The sequence below is a fragment of the Blennius ocellaris genome (genome assembly GCF_963422515.1).
Source record: "Blennius ocellaris genome assembly, chromosome: 15".
Taxonomy (NCBI): Eukaryota; Metazoa; Chordata; class Actinopteri; order Blenniiformes; family Blenniidae; genus Blennius; species Blennius ocellaris.
This window is the reverse complement of record NC_137664.1, coordinates 23,781,322-23,799,909: the sequence shown is the minus strand read 5'-3', so window position 1 is coordinate 23,799,909 and position 18,588 is coordinate 23,781,322. Positions and strand designations below refer to the sequence as shown.

The 18,588-nt window shown below is 51.5% G+C and overlaps 1 protein-coding gene across 2 annotated transcripts in view; it reads right to left on the bottom strand.

Annotated features, from left to right (window-relative positions):
• Positions 1–2,091: 2,091 nt before the first annotated feature.
• Positions 2,092–18,588, bottom strand: part of ror2 (receptor tyrosine kinase-like orphan receptor 2) — a 54,553-nt gene continuing 38,056 nt past the window's right edge. For both annotated transcript variants that reach the window (XM_080510600.1, XM_080510601.1), the window contains 5 exons: positions 9,353–9,474; positions 8,963–9,277; positions 7,725–7,979; positions 5,148–5,353; positions 2,092–4,302 (listed from right to left, as the gene is read on the bottom strand). In XM_080510600.1, coding sequence (XP_080366726.1) covers positions 2,842–4,302; positions 5,148–5,353; positions 7,725–7,979; positions 8,963–9,277; positions 9,353–9,474 — 2,359 coding nt within the window. In that variant the 3' untranslated portion in view covers positions 2,092–2,841. The remainder of the gene's footprint in view (positions 4,303–5,147; positions 5,354–7,724; positions 7,980–8,962; positions 9,278–9,352; positions 9,475–18,588) is intronic.

The following is an 18,588-nucleotide window of genomic DNA, read 5'->3' as shown; positions in this document are numbered from 1 at the left end:
TCCCAGTCATGTCTCAGAAAAACGTCTCCAGAAAGAAAAACGTCTCCAGAAAGAAAATCGCCCACTGCAGAATTAAAGACGGAGAACGCAGCAGAAAAACAGATGAGCGAGAACCTTGTGGAGGATAAATTAAACTGTTGCCGTGATGAAGAAACAAATGAAGACGAGCGTGGACGGAAGGCTGAGGCAGAAACACACAGAAGGTTCTGGAAGCTGCTCGATCTGCATTAACACACTTACATCTGCAGAATAAATGTGTTTTTTTCTCTCTTCCTGAGCTGTGACTTATATCCTGGGGAATACGGTAATCGTTTCACAAAGCAAAAGGTAACAAAACCTTTTCAACAAATGTCATTTTAAACAATGTCTAGTGACGAGTCCAGAGTGATGCCTTCCTCAGTGATTTGTCAGAGCGGTTGAACCCTCTGCCTCATGACTCGTCTCTCTAGAGGAGAACCTTCCTCATGTTTTCACCGGTTCACCCTCACAGCGACAGCCTGGCTGCAGTCGGCTGTTTTTAGAGGAGCTGGTCTCTACTGATCAGTTGGCTCATTGGAACGGATCCCGGAGAACTCATTGCATGCCGTTGTTACTTTAAATACATCTTTTATGTTTATTTCTAATCAATGCAGGTTGTAAAGTCGTCCAACAACTGAGTTGATATGTTTGACATCCTGTTCTGGAGTCAGAGTAAAGAAACCACACAGTGAATCTCACTGCACATCTGATCCTACACATGAGTTTGACTCCATCGGAATGAATGATCCAATATGGTCTTGTTTTTAGGTTTGAAAGGTCTTAGTTTGAGCAGGTTGCTGGTTGGAAGGTTTTAAGTGTGAGGCTTGCGGCGGCGTGTTTGATGGGCACTAGAGTTCAGAGGTCAGACTGAGAATAATCCACGGGTTAGGGTCATCGCAGTGTGTTGAAGGCATCGAACGGAAACATGAAGACGGTGCAAAACAAGGATCTGGAACATCTTCATCCAACAGAGGCTCCAGGATTTCACTCATTCATACAGGATGTGTTTTCTCTCCAGCCAAACTCCAGTTGTTTCATTTAAAGTAAAGAAAGGTTGATTAGTTGATCCTCTTCCTGCCTCTCACTTCAGCCTGGGGCCGACATCACCAGGGCTATATATACAAAATAAAACTAAACTACTGAGGAGTTTGTTGTTTTCGTTTCATCATGCTTTGTTAATCCCTTTGAGGAGATTCCTTTGGGACAGCGGCCCCACCCCCCACCAAGAACACAAGATGCCAGACGGCCTATCAGTGCCTGTTGACGCGACGTGCCTACAGCGCCGCCATCTTGGGGAGGTCTCCTGCTCGTGCTCAACATAAAGATCCCAGGCTAGAAAATCCACAAAAACATTTGTAGCTGCCTTTTTCGTCCACGTAGCAACACAGCTCATACCTCATTTTAAAGCTGAGGAAAAGCTCTATCCCATAGAAGACTTTTCCCTCCCTCCCAATACTTTTTCCATGGGGTTTCCACGTGACAGAACTTTTCCTCAGCTTTATTATGAGGTATTACTTGTGTTGCTATGTGGACTAGCAAGTGAGTTACGAATGTTTTTGTAGATTTTCTAGCCTGGGATCTTTATGTTTCGCACCAGCGGGAGACCTCCCCAAGATGGCGGCGCTGTGAAGCACGTAGTGTTTTATGTCTGTGGCCACCACTGCCCAACATCTGGAGAGAATGAAACACTGGTGATGACTGGGGGAAGACGAAACAGCCAAAAGGGCTAAAAGGCTTAAAAACCCTTAAAACGTTGACACGGCAAAAATAACATCGTTAGTTTAAAAAAGATGGCAGCTAAAACAGCATGGAACCACTGGAAATGGTTTCTCTCAAGAACACTGAGCATAAATGGATAAAAAGAAATAAAGCTCCAAAATACTGTTGAAGAATATTGTTCTAAATTGTATTTACCAAACTTCATAAATGCAACGTGAGAGTCAGTTTTTAGAGTAAAACTACAACTAAATCTCTATGAGCCATGGTTTAAATATGAAACCTGTCTTGTGGCTCCAGATGAATTTAATTTGATTTCAACACTTCCAATGATCATTTTGAATTCAAAGCAACAGGTGACGTTAAAAAAAACACAGATTTTATTCATTATTTCAGTACATGCCAGCAAATAACATCATCGTATAAACACCCAGTTCGCAACCTTCAAACAAAGAAAAAGTTCAAACCAAAGTGCAGAAACGACAAATCAAACAGTTTTGATGAACGGAGTGTTAAAAACACCGAGCTCAGCGCTTCCTGTGATTGGTGAACATTAAACATCAAACACCTCGGCTCATTTTAATCCTTTATTCCCTCTCAATGGCTGCTTCTTCCCACAAAGAGGGCCCACCGGTTGTGGTTGTGGTTGTGGAGGTTGTAACTCCGTCAGTACTTCACTGATGAGCCGCTGAAGGAAGCTGGACCGAAGGCTTCTGAAGTCCAGAAGAAGCTTTGTGTTGCACAGCAACATCTTCTGAACGGCGACGTAGAAAGGCAAGAGGAATTGCACGGTTTGATCTGTGACGGGTTGAGAATGGAGCAGCTGGACACGAGGACTATCTAAAGAAGACCAACTAGACCAGGGGTGTCCAACCCTGGTCCTCCAGGACCCCTGTCCTGCAGGGTTTAGCTCCTCCCTGTTCAACACACCTGATTGCAATGAGGGGCTCCTTGTTGGGCTTTTTCACAACCTTGGTGATGACATCATCATTAGATTCAGGTCTGCTGAAGCAGGGAGAGACTAGAACATGCAGGACAGGGGCCCTGGAGGACCAGAGTTGGAGACCCCTTAACTAGTCGTTGAGGCTCTGCTGCTTCGCCGGCGGTTTATGTGTCCGGGGACGAGTGAAGCAGGAAGTCGTCAGTCTGAGCAGCCTCGCTGTCGCCCAGCAGCTCCGTCTCAGGTACAGACGTGTCCTGGAGGCGGGACGCCTCCTCCTGGGACCCCCGGTCCGCACCCTCTCCCTCGGTAGTCTTGGAGTCCTCGGCAAGCAGGGCGGCTCGCTCGGTGGCGGACGTGTTGGAGGGGGCGGTGGTGACGTAGCCGGTGGACGTGGATCCACTGCCGCTGTGGTGAGAACCGGCTTTGTTCACCAGGTGTGGCGGCTGGTGCATCTGCTGGTGGGGCATGGCCATGGGGATCTGCATGGGGTAAAAGTTCTGCAGGTATGGGTAAGCGGGCATGGGGTGGTACCCATTGACGGGGATGTAGAGCTGGGGGGGCACCATGGGCCGGTGCATGGGACCCTTCATGGGCATGAACTGGGGCTGGTGGAATGGCGAGCTCTTCTTGGGGCTGGCGTAGCGGGACGTGTTGGCGGTGCCCATGCTGACGTTGCTCACCGGGCTGGTGCTGAGGGAGCTGGTCTGGGTCATGTTGCTGGCGCCTGACGTCTGGGCGGAGCTGTTGTAGTTGGACAGACTCTCCCAGGAGCGCAGGCGTGCGTGGATGTCTTTGAAGCGAGGCCTCCGGGCGGGAAACTCGCTCCAACACTCCAGCATGAGGGTGTAAATCCAGGCGGGGCAGTCATCCGGGCAAGGCAGCAGCTGGTGGTTCCGCACCATCTCGATCACGTCCTGGTTGGAGTATCCACAGTACGGCTGCAGACCGTAACTGAAGGTCTCCCACAGCAGCACGCCGTAGGACCAGATGTCGGACTCGGTGGACAACTTCCCGTACATGAGAGCTTCTGGCGACATCCAGCGAATAGGAAACGGACTCGTTCCCATGAGGTTGTAATAATCGGCGGAGTAGACGTCCCTGTACAGGCCCAGGTCCAGGATCTTGATAGAGAGTTTGTCAAACACCAGGATGTTTCGAGCGGCCAGGTCTTTGTGGACAACCTGGTGACTGGACAGGTACTCCATCCCGGCAGCAACCTGCGTGATCACGTGGAGGAAGTCGGCCTGCTCCAGTGTGGACTTCACCGTCTTGTCGTCGTCCGAGCTGCCCACGTCGGAGTTGGGGGACCGAACCACCAGGTACTCATGCAGGTCTCCCAGGCTGGAGTAGGTGAAGACCATGCTCATGGGCTGGTCTTTGGTGACCACGCCGAGCAGACTGATGACGTTCTGATGCTGCAGGTGGAAGCGAAGCATGGCCTCGTGGCGGAACTCCTCACACAGTGCGGCGTCCACCTTGTCCTTCAGAGTCTTGATGGCCACCACCTGGGTCTGCTCGCCGGGGGCGGTGCCGTACAGGTGGCCCTTGTAAACCTTTCCAAACCGGTCCTCGCCCAGCTCCTCCATAAATCGCACCGCTGACATGTTTATCTCCCGGAGCTTGGGCTGCAGGCACAGAGACACCAACACATGTCATCAAAGTGTACGAGCAGCAATAAAACCTGTTACACCTCTGGCTGGAAGATCGGCTCTGTTTTCATCTGCCTGCTGAGGGTTTCCTGTATAACTTCAACTTTACTGTTACACTAAACTCAGTGTGGGTCAGACCCTCACACAGCATCAGGAGGATGAGAACGTTTGAGTGCATATGAGGATCGTTCCAATACCTTTTATGAAAAACCTAAAGTTTCTGCCTGCATGTTTTTGAAAATGACTCAGCAGCTATTGGCAGCTGCTTCTATAAACGTCCACGTTGTTGAAATGTGACCTTGACTTCAGAGTTTAGGAGACTGTACCTCAAAGCTCGAGAACATCGGCATTACAGGAATTCTGTCCACATGAAACCAATGCCCAAGTATTTATACCAGACCTGCAGTTGAGCTGGAAAAACAGAAATACTGCAGAAGGACATGAAGCAAACTCATGAAACTCAGAGGTGAAGATGTCAGTGCTTATAAGATGCTGAGTGAACGTTTTCAGATGAATTCACACCAGGAGTGGAACCCATTTTTTTTTTTTACATAATAACTGTTTGAATCTCCTCACCCACAGCATCATGTGGACAAAACAACAATCTGATAAAAAAAAATCCAGTTTCTGACAACCTATGCAAAGATTCATGGGTTTGTGGGGCTGGTGTGAAGTCCTGACTTTAAAATGACAAATGACACACAATATGTGAAACACAGTGTCTGCTGGGTGTGTTACCTGGTGTGTTACCTGGATGAGATCTGTTACCTGGATGAGGTGTGTCACCTAGGAGAGGGTGGAGGGATGTGGAGAGAGGTTACCTGGTTCTTCTGCTGGCCCAGCAGCGACAGCTCCAGGTCCTGTGTCGGCGAGCTGTTGAGCTGGCAGCTTGGCGGCGTTTCCGTCGAAGCCTTTTGTTTATTCCGGCACATGCAGACGAGGAAGAGGAGGCAGGCGGTGGCCAGCGGGGCCAAGATGGCGGGGATCATGATGAGGAGGATGGCATTCCGAGGGTTTTCTGGAGGATCTGCAGGAAGCAACCGGAGAGTTTATCGTCACTGCGAGCTCTGCTGCAGGCTAAAGTCAACCAGCAGCTTCACGTTCTCAGCTGCTGGAAGTAACGCTGCAGCTGCTCCTTTTTTAATGAAAGCGGTGAGCCCAATGAAAGATCGTACAGTTTGAACCAGAGTTTATGAGTAAAGGAAAGTATGCAAGCCCTTCATAAATGTTTAGTTGATGCTAAATACAGAAGTCAAATGGATGTGAAGTTTTGCAGTTCAAACAGAGAATCTGTTCACATGAACTCAGAGACGTTGACACAGATTCAGCTTCCATCACGTTGTTTGTCCTCAGGTTCATTGATCTTTCTAACTTCTACACACATTTGATCATGTACAGAGATCTCCTTTGACCTCACATGAACTGATTTGTGACACTGTCACATCACCGAGAAACCTTGAATGAAACATTTCTAATAATGATTCTCGTCGGTTTCCACTCAGCCACTAGCTTGTTGACAATAACATTGTGTTCATTTGACCCCCGAGCACATTGTGTGGCTGCGGATTGAAGCCATTAAGCTTACATCAGGGAAGTTGTGTGTGTGTGAACAGATGCTTCATGATCCTGCAGGTGAGTGTGACACAGTAACACACTGAGTGTGACACAGTAACACACTAAGTGTGACACAGTAACACACTGATTGTGACACAGTAACACACTGATTGTGACACAGTAACACACTGAGGACACAGTAACACACTGAGTGTGACACAGTAACACACTGAGTGTGACACAGTAACACACTGAGTCTGACACAGTAACACACTGAGTGTGACACAGTAACACACTGAGTGTGACACAGTAACACACTGATTGTGACACAGTAACACACTGAGTGTGACACAGTAACACACTGAGTGTGACACAGTAACACACTGATTGTGACACAGTAACACACTGAGTGTGACACAGTAACACACTGAATGTGACACAGTAACACACTGAGTGTGACACAGTAACACACTGAGTGTGACACAGTAACACACTGAGTCTGACACAGTAACACACTGAGTGTGACACAGTAACACACTGATTGTGACACAGTAACACACTGAGTGTGACACAGTAACACACTGAATGTGACACAGTAACACACTGAGTGTGACACAGTAACACACTGAGTGTGACACAGTAACACACTGAGTCTGACACAGTAACACACTGATTGTGACACAGTAACACACTGAGTGTGACACAGTAACACACTGAGTGTGACACAGTAACACACTGAGTCTGACACAGTAACACACTGAATCTGACACAGTAACACACTGAGTCTGACACAGTAACACACTGAGTGTGACACAGTAACACACTGAGTGTGACACAGTAACACACTGAGTGTGACACAGTAACACAATGAGTCTTGGGCTCGGTGTCCTTCAGGATGTCTTTCTAAAGGAGCTTTTCTGAAACAAACTACATACTATTGTAAATGAAAGCTGGATTTTCTAACCATAAAATGAGCCTTTTAATGGCTTCATGTGAAAGAGAACTTTAATCAGTGTGTGTTTACATAGGTTTCCATTATAAACGGCTGTAGAGCTGCGTCCTATCATTCTACACCTCCATTCAAGTGAAAGGAGCAGAAATCCACTAAGTAATGCCCAAATGTTGAAAAATAAGCCCCAAGCTCATTCACAGGTTTTTATTTTTTCTCTCTGGCCACTAGGGGCCAAACCACTGTTACAGTCCGTCTCCTGGTTCCTGGACCAAACCATACTGCTAAAAACTACAGCATTCCAAACATTTGAGGTTTTCTTTCCATGGACATGAAGTGAAAACGAACATTGACGCTCTGACACAGAGACATTCGGCGGAAACACCGTCCAACCTCCAGTAACTGCCCTGCACATCATACAGCCCATCACGGTGCACACCGCACAGCACAAGTTATACCGCTGGGTCCTGATGCTCTTCCAGCTCTGACGGAACGAGCCGCTTGATTCCCAACAGAAGTCCAGGTCTAAATTGTCCTGCAGACAATGACGATTTGACAGTGATGGAGCTCCTGAAGGCTGCAGTTTCAGTCTGTACATTGAGACAGAAACCGGCGGTAACACTAAACTGAGGAGATCAGGAGGCATTAAAGCTGCCAGCGCACAAACAGCTCGGGTTCGTCTGCATGAAAGAAAATACCATCAATCAGACCAGGCATCTCTGTTCATGAAGACAGCAGGTCAATCGGGGGTTAAAAACCACCTGAAGCCATCCATTCATCTTTCTGTCTTTCTTTGTGTTATATAAATGTTAATTTATTGGTGCTGGTTTGGAAGGAAAACATCTGAGTGTGTGTGTGTGTGTGTGTGTGTGTGTGTGAGAGAGACGGCTCTCACTGCAGGGCTGGAGGTCACAGAGGTCCAGCCGGACGTCGGGGTCGAGGGTGAAGCACCATGGCGCCTGCATCTGGCCTCCAGGGTTGCGGCAGAAGTTGTGGCTGCCCCAGAGCTCGGGGTAGTCCCTGGCCAGGTGGTGGCTGTGGGGGTACTGGGCGGCCCACGGTTGGCAGTGCAGACCGGACCTCGTCCTGCTGGCCGAGCCGCGGTACTCTTCCCCGCTGCCGTTGTAGCAGGTGAACTCTGACGGGGGATCTGTGGAGCACAAGGGATCGTCATGGAAACACAGCTCACTGCACCGAGTGCCACGGTGGTGCAGTGGTCAGGGAGCAGGGTGGTGCAGTGGTCAGGGAGCAGAGTGGTGCAGTGGTCAGGGAGCAGGGTGGTGCAGTGGTCAGGGAGCACTGTGGTACAGTGGTCAGGGAGTAGGGTGGTGCAGTGGTCAGGGAGCATGGTGGTGCAGTGGTCAGGGAGCATGGTGGTGCAGTGGTCAGGGAGTAGGGTGGTGCAGTGGTCAGGGAGCATGGTGGTGCAGTGGTCAGGGAGCATGATGGTGCAGTGGTCAGGGAGCATGGTGGTGCAGTGGTCAGGGAGCATGATGGTGCAGTGGTCAGGGAGCAGGGTGGTGCAGTGGTCAGGGAGCATGATGGTGCAGTGGTCAGGGAGCATGATGGTGTAGTGGTCAGGGAGCATGATGGTGCAGTGGTCAGGGAGCATGGTGGTGCAGTGGTCATGGAGTAGGGTGGTGCAGTGGTCAGGGAGCAGGGTGGTGCAGTGGTCAGGGAGCATGATGGTGCAGTGGTCAGGGAGCATGGTGGTGCAGTGGTCATGGAGTAGGGTGGTGCAGTGGTCAGGGAGCAGGGTGGTGCAGTGGTCAGGGAGCAGGGTGGTGCAGTGGTCATGGAGTAGGGTGGTGCAGTGGTCATGGAGTAGGGTGGTGCAGTGGTCAGGGAGCAGGGTGGTGCAGTGGTCAGGGAGCAGGGTGGTGCAGTGGTCATGGAGTAGGGTGGTGCAGTGGTCATGGAGTAGGGTGGTGCAGTGGTCAGGGAGCATGATGGTCAGGCCTCCGAGGGACTGTAACTCTCCACTCTGAGAGGTGCTAACCACTGCACCACGTGGCCGTGGACTTCTGCCTCTGTGTGTGTGTGTGTGTGTGTGTGTGTGTGTGTGTGTGTGTGTTTGTGTGTTTGTGTGTGTGTGTGGTGTTGGTGCAGAGGGCATGGCGAAGCTCCACCTACATGACCCCAGCTTGTCGGAGGGAACGCCGATCCTCATGCAGGAGGCGGCGTCCGCAGTGCCGGGGCGGGGCAGCAGGGGGCAGGTGGGCAGTTCCAGCTGCATGAGGATCATGGGGTTGGACCGGGCGATGGTGTACTCCGCCTGACAGATGTCGTTCTCCAGCGCCTCGCACTCGTCTCTGCAGAGCTGGCGGCGGCGAGGAACCCGGGAGCCCTCGTCGCACAGCGGGAAGACGTAGTAGCAGAAAGACGGGATGGCAAACTTGGAGCACTGGTCGGACAGGTGGGTGGAGGTGCCGATCATGGTGAAGGCCGCTGGGAGGGACAAGAGGGAGCGTCAGGCAGTTCGTTGTAGCAGAGAGCAGCAGAGGGGAGCTGCACAGTCCTCACCCGTGATGCGGTTCTCGCTCTCGCCCTGCATCTGCAGAGACTCCACATAGATGCTCTGGTTCCCGATGAAGCGAGCGCAGGCGATGCCGCGGTACGGCTGGCAGAAGCCTTTATTACCAGACCTGCAGGGAGACACTGCTGTTACACTGCTGCCACACCTGCTCCACGGGCTACACCTGCTGCACCTGATGCACCTACTACACCTGCTCCTGCAGGGTTCAGGTTAGGGTTAGACTTACCTAACCCTAACCTGCTGTGGTCTGGATCCAGGCCTCCAGAGGGCTCCACCTGGTCCACCTCATGAGTTTGCATTTTAAAAATAATACAAAAGACAAAGTAACATCAAATCTTGATTAATTAATATAAATTAATTAAAACAAAAACAATTCATCGTCTGATTGATGCAGTGTCACATTTTTAAGATCCTGAATAAAACCTGTTAAACTATTAACTAAACTCAACCAGCGGTGGGATGGAGCCCGAAGACAGAGGGTACGTCCCAAATGTCCCTCCTGCCTCCTTATCTATGGACTTTACCTTAAACCCCTGGATGACATCACAGGGTTAAGGAAAGGTATTAGGAGGCTTCCTAAAAGGGTTAAGGAAAAGTGTTAGGAGGCTTCCTAAAGGGGTTAAGGAAAGGTGTTAGGAGGCTTCCTAAAAGGGTTAAGGAAAGGTGTTAGGAGGCTTCTTAAAGGGGTTAAGGAAAGGTGTTAGGAGGCTTCTTAAAGGGGTTAAGGAAAGGTGTTAGGAGGCTTCCTAAAGGGGTTAAGGAAAGGTGTTAGGAGGCTTCCTAAAAGGGTTAAGGAAAGGTGTTAGGAGGCTTCCTAAATGGGTTAAGGAAAGATGTTAGGAAGCTTCCTAAAAGGGTTAAGGAAAAGTGTTAGGAGGCTTCCTAAAGGGGTTAAGGAAAGGTGTTAGGAGGCTTCCTAAAAGGGTTAAGGAAAGGTGTTAGGAAGCTTCCTAAAAGGGTTAAGGAAAGGTGTTAGGAGGCTTCTTAAAGTGGTTAAGGAAAGGTGTTAGGAGGATTCCTAAAGGGATTAAGGGCAAAATGAGGTTCTAAAGGAAGCATGACTGTTTCCTAGGCTAAAGGAGGCTCTCACTGGTTCAGGAGTCACACTGGTTCAGGAGTCACATTGGTTCAGGAGTCACACTGGTTCAGGAGTCACATTGGTTCAGGAGTCACATTGGTTCAGGAGTCACACTGGTTCAGGAGTCACACTGGTTCAGGAGTCACACTGGTTCAGGAGTCACATTGGTTCAGGAGTCACACTGGTTCAGGAGTCACATTGGTTCAGGAGTCACATTGGTTCAGGGTCACATTGGTTCAGGGTCACATTGGTTCAGGAGTCACACTGGTTCAGGGTCACTTTAGTTCAGGAGTCACATTGGTTCAGGAGTCACACTGGTTCAGGGTCACATTATTTCAGGAGTCACATTGGTTCAGGAGTCGCATTGGTTCAGGAGTCACATTGGTTCAGGAGTCACACTGGTTCAGGGTCACATTATTTCAGGAGTCACATTGGTTCAGGAGTCACACTGGTTCAGGGTCACATTGGTTCAGGAGTCACACTGGTTCAGGGTCACATTGGTTCAGGAGTCACACTGGTTCAGGGTCACATTGGTTCAGGAGTCAGACCCATTCAGGAGTCACATTGGTTCAGGAGTCACATTGGTTCCGGAGTCACATTAGTTCAGGAGTCGCATTGGTTCCGGAGTCACATTAGTTCAGGAGTCGCATTGGTTCAGGAGTCACATTAGTTCAGGAGTCGCATTGGTTCAGGGTCACGTTGGCCCTGTCCTGTGGTGTACCTCAGGGATGTGTCCTGGGTGCAATACTATTTCCACTATACTTGTATCTCTGGGTGAGATCATTAGCTGTTCCAGTGGGATTTCTTACCGTCTGACTGCAGATGACCTTCAGTCATGTGACTCTTTCAAATCCAAAGAGCAATAAACCTCACATTTTAATGACTGTTCAAATTCAAACTTTGGATATGTGACATCTTCCTCCAGCTAAACACAAGTGAAACAGAAGCTGTTCTGCTGATAGATGATAGTCCGCCATGTCAGCCTGCTGACGCCTTCCTGCTTTTTCCACCTGAACATTTCTACCAGAGAAGGAACGGCAACTAGACTGGAGATGATTCTACTGCTTTTCTCTCTCTTTACACCATCAAAACGCCTTTTTACCCATTGAAACCAGTTTTTCTCTAAACCGCCTTACAACCGTCCAAAATGCTGATGCTGGTCGTCTAACTGGAGAGTCCACATCCCTCCATCCTCTCCTCCCTCCACATCCCTCCATCCTCTCCTCCTTCCACACCTCACCATCCTCTCCTGCTTCCACACCCCACCATCCTCTCCTCCTTCCACACCCCACCATCCTCTCATCCTTCCACACCCCACCATCCTCTCCTCCTTCCACACCCCACCATCCTCTCCGCCCTCCACACCCCACCATCCTCTCCGCCCTCCACACCCCACCATCCTCTCCGCCCTCAACATCCCTCCATCCTCTCCGCCCTCCACACCCCACCATCCTCTCCGCCCTCCACATCCCTCCATCCTCTCCTCCTTCCACACCCCACCATCCTCTCCTCCTTCCACACCCCACCATCCTCTCCGCCCTCCACACCCCACCATCCTCTCCTCCCTCCACTCCCCTCCATCCTCTCCTCCCTCCACATCCCTCCATCCTCTCCTCCCTCCACACCCCTCCATCCTCTCCTCCTTCCACACCTCACCATCCTCTCCTCCTTCCACACCTCACCATCCTCTCCGCCCTCCACACCCCACCATCCTCTCCTCCCTCCACATCCCTCCATCCTCTCCGCCCTCCACATCCCTCCATCCTCTCCTCCTTCCACACCCCACCATCCTCTCCTCCTTCCACACCCCACCATCCTCTCCACCCTCCACATCCCTCCATCCTCTCCGCCCTCCACATCCCTCCATCCTCTCCTCCCTCCACATCCCTCCATCCTCTCTGCCCTCCACATCCCTCCATCCTCTCCACCCTCCACATCCCTCCATCCTCTCCGCCCTCCACATCCCTCCATCCTCTCCTCCCTCCACATCCCTCCATCCTCTCCGCCCTCCACATCCCTCCATCCTCTCCACCCTCCACATCCCTCCATCCTCTCCGCCCTCCACATCCCTCCATCCTCTCCTCTCTTCACTGGCTTACCTTCTGTGTTCATTTTAAAATACTAAGAGTTCCAGCTGTTAAAGCACTGACTGGCTGAACACTTGTTGATATTTGCAGCCTCCTTCAGCCAAACAGAGACTCTGGTCTGAACCGCCAGAGCTGCTCTCAGAACCTGAGGTGACTGGATCTGAAGCTCTCGCACCAAACGTGTGGAATTCTCCTCCACTTCAGCCGAGAACTGTCGACTCCCGTGCTACTTTTATGGACATTTCTATTCTGGCAGGCTTTTGAACTGCTGCTGCTCAATTTTACTTTTTTGTATAACTATGTATATTTTTCTTGCTTCTACATTTTAAATGATCTTATCTCTATATTATTTTTTCAGTTTTTAGTGCTGTAAAGCACCTTGTGACTCATCTCTGTGAAGGTGCTATAGAAATAAAGTTCTATTCTATTCTATCTTCTCGCAGAGAGACGGTCCACCATGTGTCCTGCAGAGTGACAGTACAATTGATCTGCTGGCATCAGAGACGCTCCAGCAGCTTGTTTGACGTCCTGGACCTCAGAGTGAAGGACAAGCAGCAGAGGAAACGTCGTCTCCACGGGGGGCAGTGGTGGCCGGACGGAGGCCAGAGAGGATCAGACCTTTCTTGTGATCCCCCCCCCACACACACACCTAACCACAAACAGAATTGCTCCAGCAGCTATTGTGGTCTCCTCCACCAGGGGGCACCCTACTCATCTCAGTGTGGAGGCTCCTGGAGGATGGAGCTCCACCATGAGCTCCTCCTGGAGGGTGGAGCTCCTCCCTCTGGGGGTCTGGAGTGGTCTAGTGATCAGCACAGCAACATACCCTGGTAGAACCTCAGAGGACTGAAGTGGAGTGAAGCTCCAGACAAACATGTTCAAAAACATGGTCTGGACATTCTGGAGGGTGAGGTGGAGGTGTTGGTGGAGGGTCTGGAAGGTCTGGGGGTGGTGGGGGTTCTGGGGGGTCAGGTGGACGTGGTGGTGAAGGGTCTGGAGGTGGTGGGGGTTGTGGAGGGTCAGGTGGAGGTGGTGGGGGTTCTGGAGGGTCAGGTGGAGGTGGTGCTGGAGGGTCTGGAGGTGGTGGCTTCTGGAGGGTCTGGAGGTGGTGGGTCTAGTGGAGGATCTGGAGAGTCTAGAAGTGGTGGCGGTTCCAGACATGAAGTTTGGGAAGAGATCTAAGGAGGTGGTGTGAAGCTTCTCCAGGCATGATGCTGTTGCCTGCCGGGACGCGGCTCCACGCACAGGAAGTTGTTGTGGTTCTGCCGGGACGCGGCTCCACGCACAGGAAGTTGTTGTGGTTCTGCCGGGACGCGGCTCCACCCACAGGAAGTTGTTGTGGTTCTGCCGGGACGCGGCTCCACGCACAGGAAGTTGTTGTGGTTCTGCCGGGACGCGGCTCCACGCACAGGAAGTTGTTGTGATTCTGCCGGGACGCGGCTCCACGCACAGGAAGTTGTTGTGGTTCTGCCGGGACGCGGCTCCACCCACAGGAAGTTGTTGTGGTTCTGCCGGGACGCGGCTCCACGCACAGGAAGTTGTTGTGGTTCTGCCGGGACGCGGCTCCACGCACAGGAAGTTGTTGTGGTTCTGCCGGGACGCGGCTCCACGCACAGGAAGTTGTTGTGGTTCTGCCGGGACGCGGCTCCACGCACAGGAAGTTGTTGTGGTTCTGCCGGGACGCGGCTCCACGCACAGGAAGTTGTTGTGGTTCTGCCGGGACGCGGCTCCACGCACAGGAAGTTGTTGTGGTTCTGCCGGGACGCGGCTCCACCCACAGGAAGTTGTTGTGGTTCTGCCGGGACGCGGCTCCACCCACAGGAAGTTGTTGTGGTTCTGCCGGGACGCGGCTCCACGCACAGGAAGTTGTTGTGGTTCTGCCGGGACGCGGCTCCACCCACAGGAAGTTGTTGTGGTTCTGCCGGGACGCGGCTCCACGCACAGGAAGTTGTTGTGGTTCTGCCGGGACGCGGCTCCAAGCACAGGAAGTTGTTGTGGTTCTGCCGGGACGCGGCTCCACGCACAGGAAGTTGTTGTGGTTCTGCCGGGACGCGGCTCCACGCACAGGAAGTTGTTGTGGTTCTGCCGGGACGCGGCTCCACGCACAGGAAGTTGTTGTGGTTCTGCCGGGACGCGGCTCCACGCACAGGAAGTTGTTGTGGTTCTGCCGGGACGCGGCTCCACGCACAGGAAGTTGTTGTGGTTCTGCCGGGACGCGGCTCCACGCACAGGAAGTTGTTGTGGTTCTGCCGGGACGCGGCTCCACGCACAGGAAGTTGTTGTGGTTCTGCCGGGACGCGGCTCCACGCACAGGAAGTTGTTGTGGTTCTGCCGGGACGCGGCTCCACGCACAGGAAGTTGTTGTGGTTCTGCCGGGACGCGGCTCCACGCACAGGAAGTTGTTGTGGTTCTGCCGGGACGCGGCTCCACCCACAGGAAGTTGTTGTGGTTCTGCCGGGACGCGGCTCCACGCACAGGAAGTTGTTGTGGTTCTGCCGGGACGCGGCTCCACGCACAGGAAGTTGTTGTGGTTCTGCCGGGACGCGGCTCCACGCACAGGAAGTTGTTGTGGTTCTGCCGGGACGCGGCTCCACGCACAGGAAGTTGTTGTGGTTCTGCCGGGACGCGGCTCCACGCACAGGAAGTTGTTGTGGTTCTGCCGGGACGCGGCTCCACGCACAGGAAGTTGTTGTGGTTCTGCCGGGACGCGGCTCCACGCACAGGAAGTTGTTGTGGTTCTGCCGGGACGCGGCTCCACGCACAGGAAGTTGTTGTGGTTCTGCCGGGACGCGGCTCCACCCACAGGAAGTTGTTGTGGTTCTGCCGGGACGCGGCTCCACGCACAGGAAGTTGTTGTGGTTCTGCCGGGACGCGGCTCCACCCACAGGAAGTTGTTGTGGTTCTGCCGGGACGCGGCTCCACGCACAGGAAGTTGTTGTGGTTCTGCCGGGACGCGGCTCCACGCACAGGAAGTTGTTGTGGTTCTGCCGGGACGCGGCTCCACGCACAGGAAGTTGTTGTGGTTCTGCCGGGACGCGGCTCCACGCACAGGAAGTTGTTGTGGTTCTGCCGGGACGCGGCTCCACGCACAGGAAGTTGTTGTGGTTCTGCCGGGATGCGGCTCCACACACAGGAAGTTGTTGTGGTTCTGCCGGGATGCGGCTCCAAGCACAGGAAGTTGTTGTGGTTCTGCCGGGATGCGGCTCCAAGCACAGGAAGTGAGGTCAGTCGCCGTTCCTGTTTATGAAGGTTTAGTTTCCCACGCTGGACTTAAGTCTTAATCCACAAAACAAACGCAGAAAAGCCGAGGTAGAGAACCAACACACACACACACACACACACACACACACACACACACACACACACACACACACACACACACACACACACACACACACACACACACACACACACACACACACACACACACACACACACACACACACACACACACACACACACACACACACACCAGTCCAGGTGAGCAGGTCCAAAAGTCTGCTCAGCTGTCCATCTGCCTCACATTCCAAGATTTGAGTTGATGAACAGTGGAAGTCCAGGATGTTGATGACGAGAGAAGAGAAGGCTGGTGGTTCTGGACCTTCATGAAACAGTTTGTCGCTCAATCAGAAAAGTCTGTTTCATTCCTGAGACGCTGATTCAGTGATGATAGTTTCAGTTCGACAGCAAACAGTGATTCGTGTCCATCCAGAGAGACGGTGGACTGCACCTCCCACTGACTTTGTTCTTCTCTCAGTTCCATCTTTGAGACAGTGTTCTGATAATAACTGAGAAATCTGGATCAGTACTCTGTGTATGAGTATAGTTACTTGTTGCTTTTCCACAGTATTGAGCTATTTCCTCATGCTTTGTCCTCGTCAGCTCCATAATGTCTCAAGACGTCACGACTGTCAGAATGACCTCGCATCAACCTGCACTTCCTGTTTGTCTGGCTGGTTTCAGACCTCCAACCAGCAGGTCAAAGGTCGTTCACACCAGCCTGTAGCCTCCACCCTGATGGCCCTCATGTTGGACATTTCATGTTTGAGCTGGACCCACTGCTCCACCTCCAGTTGCGACACCTGTACATGCTACACCTGTTGATACTTCACCTGATACACCTGTCATGCTACAACTTCACTTGCTACACCTGTACACACTTCATCTGCTACACCTGTACATGCTACACTTGTAGATACTTCACCTGATACGCCTGTCATGCTACAACTTCACTTGCTACACCTGTACACACTTCATCTGCTACACCTGTACATGCTACACCTGTAGATGCTTCACCTGATACGCCTGTCATGCTACAACTTCACTTGCTACACCTGTACACACTTCATCTGCTACACCTGTACATGCTACACCTGTAGATGCTTCACCTGATACGCCTGTCATGCTACAACTTCACTTGCTACACCTGTACACGCTTCATCTGCTACACCGTACATGCTACATCTGTAATGCTACAGCTGTACCTGCTACACCTGCGCATGTTACACCTGATACACCTGTACATGCTACATCTGTGACACCTGTGCATGCTACACCTGCTACACCTGTGCATGCTACACCTGATACACCTGTACATGCTACATCTGTGACACCTGTGCATGCTACATCTGCTACACCTGTGCATGCTACACCTGATACACCTGTACATGCTACACCTGCTACACCGTACATGCTACAGCTGTACCTGCTACACCTGTACATGCTACACCTGCGCATGTTACACCTGATACACTTGTACATGCTACATCTGTGACACCTGCGCATGCTACACCTGTGCATGCTACATCAGTGACACCTGTGCATGCTACACCTGTGCATGTTACACCTGATACACCTGTACATGCTACACCTGCTACATCTGTGCATGTTACACCTGATACACCTGTACATGCTACACCTGCTACACCTGTGCATGTGACAACTGATACACCTGTACATGCTACATCCGCTACACCTCTACATGCTACATCTGTAATGCTACACCTGCAACATCTGCAATGCCACACCTGTACATACTACCCCTGTATATACTACACCTGCAACTGCTACATCTGTAATGCTACACCGGCTACATCTCTAATGCTACACCTGTACACACTACACCGGCTCCCAGACCTGAACTCCAGCACTTTTCAAAAACATTAATCTCGTCATTTGAAGAGGAGATGTGGCGTCTGCTCTGGAACACAAGGGAACAGATCTGTCCTGTGATTGGCAGACGGGATGAGCTGATTTAAGGAAATACTGAGATTCGCAATAGTCCGGTGCAGATGGTGGAGTGGTGGAGGAGTCTCCACCTGTCCAGACCACGAAGCGGTGCAGGACAGGCCAGTCCAGACACACATGTCTCATTAACTCAAAACGATGACATCATCGCCCGTCTCTCGACCTATAACCCCGCCACCCTCCCCGTGATGTCCTTGCCTGGCATATGCACTTCATCGTTTTGTGTCATTTTCATGGTGTGGTGTGGATGGGGAACATTTTAAGAACGTTGGGGGAAAAGCGATGGTTTTACTGGTGTGGACAGGGACTCAGTCTTTCATTATCAAGAGGCAGTACATGTCAGTGATGGTAGATGTCAGGTTGGTTTCTGCTCAGTTTTTGTCACAGTTACAATAAATACATTAAAATGACTTATTTAAACAACTATCAACAAGGATATTTACAGAATAATGTGAGGTGAGATAAACAACGTTAAAATATTGAAACTAAATGAATATTGTAATGTTTCTGACCCTCTGTGAGAAACCCCTGCTTACTAACACTTATGTTACTGCCATTAAAATTCAAACTGCGCTACTCTACATATTCAGACCACTCATTAATCTCATCACCACTGAAGCATCTCTGGGATTAAAAAAGGCCTGTGACTCCTGGCGTCAGTCGTCCCTGAGCACAACGTCCTGGGAAAGTGTTCCTGTTCACACACGCCTCACCATCAGCATCATGTGACTGTGTGGCACGTCAGCTGACGACCAACTGAAATACCTCAAATACTCAACGTGCAGCGTCTGATGGCAGACACAAGAGGCGA